Raw genomic sequence first — 4,439 nt, 5'->3', positions numbered from 1 at the left:
GGAACACGGAGTGGCACACATTCAAATTCATGTTACGCGGAATGCAGTGAAAAAACACATAATGACATTCGACGTCACATCACGCAGAATACGGTGTGACGCGCGCTTAAAGTTATATTGCGCAGAAAACATGGCGTGACACGCATTTAAAAGCACATCGCGCAGAGCACGATGTAGCGCACACTTGAGAGAGAGAGAGATGAGAGGAGAGAGAGAGAGAGAGAGAGAGAGAGAGAGGGGGGGAGGGAGAGAGAGCTACGAGAGAGAGAGAGAGAATGAGAGAGAGCAGAGAGGAGAGAGATCTGTTAGTCATTCACTAATCCACGCTGCCGGGGGGGGGGGACGATGCGGACAGCTCACGATATGATACGTATCACGATACAGCCGTCACGGATAACTACCGATACTCGCGCATCGAGATCGCGCGTCGCGGGCAACGCACCGGGTGCGACGACGTTCGAGAAAGGCACCGCTCATGCTCGACAGGAGCGAACGATGGAGGGGAGAACCACATCGGCAGCTGCACCAATGGAGCAGCGTTCGCTACTTTCGCGGGGTGGGCCTCAGTTGTCTCTCACGTACAGCTGTCCGACGTGGCCGCCGGCGAATCTGGTCACAAAAACATCTGAGACTGTCAACGCAACCCCCGACAGCAACTATAATTTGCAACCTGCCAGCACCACTGTCAATGCAACTCGCAAGAAAGTGTCAACAAAAACACTACGACAACTGTCAACCAAATCAGCAGCACTGTCAACAAAGCACGCAGCAAGCCGTTAATGCAAACCCGCAGCAACTGTTTATATGCAGGTCAGCAGCCAACTGTGTAATTGCAATCAGCAGCAACTGTTAAATTGCAAACCCAGCGCAACTGTTAATGCAACCCCAGCGCCAATCTGTTAATGCAACCCAGCAGCAACTGTTAATGGCAACCAGCAGCAACTGTTAATGCCAACCCAGCAGCAACTGGTTAATGCAAGGCCCAGCAGCAACTGTTTAATGCAGTCAGCAGCAACTTGTTAATGCAACCCAGCAGCAACTGTTAATGCAGTCAGCAGCAACTGTTAATGCAGTCAGCAGCAACTGTTAATGCAACCCAGCAGCAATGCTCGGTCAGCTTGCAATGGTAGAAACTCGGTCATCATCATTCTCAGTCACTCACATTTATCTTGAATTGAAGCCTCGTTGTCTTTTCACCCCATTTATACATCTTCTTTGCTACAGACACCTCTTTCTTCAGACCTTCAGCTATGGTCTTGATCTCTGGTTGCAGCCCTTCGACTTTTGCCAGAATGTGCGCCTGAATTTGACAAGCAACATCATAGCACTATATACCAAAGTGTGTCAAATTGGCCATTGGCCCTAGAGATCGGGCAGCTCGACTCACTGGTTAACTCATGTGAGATTGAAAATTGCGATTGATCATGTGTGACAAAATTATACTCTACGCATAATAAAAGGTTATTCCCACAAAAATACCACACATTTTGATGTCGAAATGTGTAAAACATCTTAAATGAGTTAGACCGTGAGTCGAGCTGCCCGATCTCCAGGCGGGTCATCTCGACCCACGAGCCGAGCTGACCGACCTGCAGGCGGGTAAACTCGCCACAGTGCGAGTCAATATGGCGGGTGGGCCGAGTTGACCAGTGCCCGTGATGCAGGGCTGCAGGCAAGGCGAGTGTCTGCGTGCCACGCCCCCGGGGCGACGGCGTCATACCTGGTAGATGGCGAGAGGCAGAGTGATGGCGCTTCGCAGCAGGCACGTCGTCACGACGATGCTCGCCCACCACGGCAACCCGGACGTGTCGTGTATCGACTGCATCACCTAAAGCGAGCGAAGCATTAGCAGTGTGGTCCACGAGGGGTGTTAACATGTACGGCCGACAAGTTTGAATTTTGAGCCAACAGGTTTGAAAATCACCGAAAGGTTTGAAATATCAATAGCAAGAAGCAAAAACGCTCCAAGATAAAGCTCAGATTGCACCAGATAGCATCTAAAACCCCTGAACTTCCAGGAGCTGGACCCCGGCCGCAAGGGACTTCGTGCTTCGCGCTCTTGGCTTCGCGCACATTTCACATAAAATCTAAAGTATTCCTTTAAAGTTCCCAGTTTTACATGTTTAAATTTTAGGTTGTGGGCCACCCTGTGTTAGCGATCGGAGGCAAGCCGACTCCCCTCTCACGTCATGCAGACTGCAAGCTGACAAAGACGATAGGCAATGCCGGGAAACGTTGCCGGTAGATCGCAACGGTTACGGTACTTCAAGAATGCACTTCTTTTTGATAAATCCGGGTATGAAACACTCAACATACAATGCAACAATTACTTCAAGATTATTGCACTTTCTTTTGTCAGGTTATACTATAGTAGAAGGCTCAATCTGCCCGTTGATAGCAATTTGTGGCTTCAATATGATGCTTATTTCGAGTCATGTAATATACGGAGAGCTACTTTCTATTGGGTAACAATTGTAAAAACACACACACATTCTGTGCTGTATGAACCGGAGCAGAGTCCAGGAAGGATGCCAAGTATGTGGACGCATGTCTTGTCTGTAAAATCGGCTGGCATCGACGTGCCTGCATCAGTAAACATCGTTCTGTCCGCAATCCCATCACCCGGCCTAATGATGGGACCTGTCGTATCACTGAGTACCCGGCGTGGACCGACCGGGGGTCAATTTTTCTCTCGCGCTCGTAAGTAGTCTCTGAGTCGCTCGCCAGAGTATGGCGCTGACCTTTCCGTCGGTACAGAACCGGCGCGTTCGAGTTCGCAGAACTTTGGTCGTTCACGCAATGCTCACCAATAAACATTGCATTTCTTTTTGCTAAACCTGGTGTGTTTCTCTGCCGGTCAGCCTCATTATTAATACTGCGGCGGTGACTAACCAGAGTGGGCTTTGGCAAGTTGAAGTGGCACTGGCAGTGCAACCGGTTGCTGCACCGAAGTATATGTCTACTTGTGGCATACATTTTACAAGTGTTTTAGGCTATACTGTACTTAATGAGGGTGCACACACCAAACTGGCCCATTCGATTGCTTTTAAACAGTACATAGCTCGGTGATAGAGATACACATTACACTGTGTTGAGACAATTTAGAAAGTCACTGGAGGCTGCCATCTTGACCCATGGGCGCCCTCTTTCGCAGAGAGCGCCATCTGTAATGTTTCGTTCAGGGAAAATGTCAGCATCAGTACCTCAATGATTTCATGTGATACGGTTCTCTGTGAATTTGTAGTGTAAATATTATAATATATATTTAGATCGCCATGAATATCCTTTAGTGAAATACGTAAGTAATTTTACACAATCTAATCGCACTTCCAACTAGTCAGTATAATTTAGTAACTTGTAGTTTAGAACATGTCAGAACTGATAGTACAGGCTGAGGCACTGCAAAACACAGAACATGTCAGAGCTGACACGGTACCGGATGTAAACACAGAACCTGCTGACTGAGATGAGAAGAGCAATCCTTCTTGGTACTATCATGGCGATAGGAAACCACGAGGAAAGAATGAAAAGAAGGTGAAACAATCGGCACCGTCATAGGGGCAACTAGACAGAGTGCACTAACAGAAAGTGCATACCTCCGCCAGCGACATACGCCATATGACTCACGAACACACGAATAAGCCACGATAAACGCCAGTGTACTGACATGTACACGCTGGCTTGCTGGCTTGCTGCTCGCTCGCTCGTAGCAGCCGCTTGTTGCTGCTGCTCGCTGACATGTACGCGCTCGCTGGCTCGCTGCGCTGGCTGGCTCGCTGGCTGACGCGCTAATATCGATCGCGCGAACACACGAACACACGAACACATGCACGCGAGAGCGAAAACATAACCTTCTCTGTTGGGCAGAGGTAATAAGCACGAGCAGGCATGGGAACAGGTTGAGATGTTTTTGGAGGAAATGTTTCATTGAATTATCAATTACTATGAACCATTGTCACCGAGTTTCGGTACGCATGAGAATAGGCTAAAACCCTTTACATTACATAGATACCCCGCGATATTTATCTGGACTTCCGCTCACTTCTGTGTGAAATTCGACGTACTTTTCCTGACTTTTTATGAAGTTAAAATTAAAAATGGTGTCCATTTTGACAAGAAAAGTACACCTTATCCCCCCTCAAATTTTTATTAGTTTTTTTTTGCATCGATCGCAAGAATGACCAAAATGAAAACCAAAACCCGGAAATCCGCGGAAAATTCTCATTCCTGCCACGAGGGAGGGACTGTACTAGGAGGGAGGAGTAAGGAGGAAGTAGGTAAAGAGAGGAAGCGAAACACTCACAACGGGCACCATCACTGGGACAGGAACCACGAGAGAGGGAATGTACTAGAAGGGAGGAGTAAGGAGGAAAGTAGGTAAAGAGAGGAAGCGAAACACTCACAACGGGCACCATCACTGGGACAGGAACCACGAAAGA

At 48.2% G+C, this 4,439-nt stretch overlaps 2 protein-coding genes across 2 annotated transcripts in view; one reads left to right on the top strand and one right to left on the bottom strand.

Annotated features, from left to right (window-relative positions):
- The window catches only part of LOC106812012 (mitochondrial inner membrane protein COX18-like), a 7,178-nt gene extending 3,879 nt beyond the window's left edge, over positions 1–3,299 (bottom strand). The window contains exons 1-4 of the mRNA XM_014815764.1: positions 2,489–3,299; positions 1,721–1,828; positions 1,163–1,300; positions 548–609 (exon numbers count right to left, since the gene is read on the bottom strand). Of these exons, the coding sequence (XP_014671250.1) occupies positions 548–609; positions 1,163–1,300; positions 1,721–1,828; positions 2,489–2,599 (419 nt within the window). The 5' untranslated portion in view covers positions 2,600–3,299. The remainder of the gene's footprint in view (positions 1–547; positions 610–1,162; positions 1,301–1,720; positions 1,829–2,488) is intronic.
- A 197-nt stretch (positions 3,300–3,496) lies between these two features.
- Positions 3,497–4,439, top strand: part of LOC106812011 (centromere protein T-like) — a 10,197-nt gene continuing 9,254 nt past the window's right edge. The window contains exon 1 of the mRNA XM_014815763.1: positions 3,497–3,534. Coding sequence (XP_014671249.1) covers positions 3,497–3,534 — 38 coding nt within the window. The remainder of the gene's footprint in view (positions 3,535–4,439) is intronic.

Source organism: Priapulus caudatus, unplaced genomic scaffold (assembly GCF_000485595.1).
Source record: "Priapulus caudatus unplaced genomic scaffold, Priapulus_caudatus-5.0.1 Scaffold600, whole genome shotgun sequence".
In the NCBI taxonomy this organism is placed as follows: Eukaryota; Metazoa; Priapulida; class Priapulimorpha; order Priapulimorphida; family Priapulidae; genus Priapulus; species Priapulus caudatus.
The sequence above is the reverse complement of the archived record's forward strand: the minus strand, read 5'-3'. Positions and strand labels throughout refer to the sequence as shown.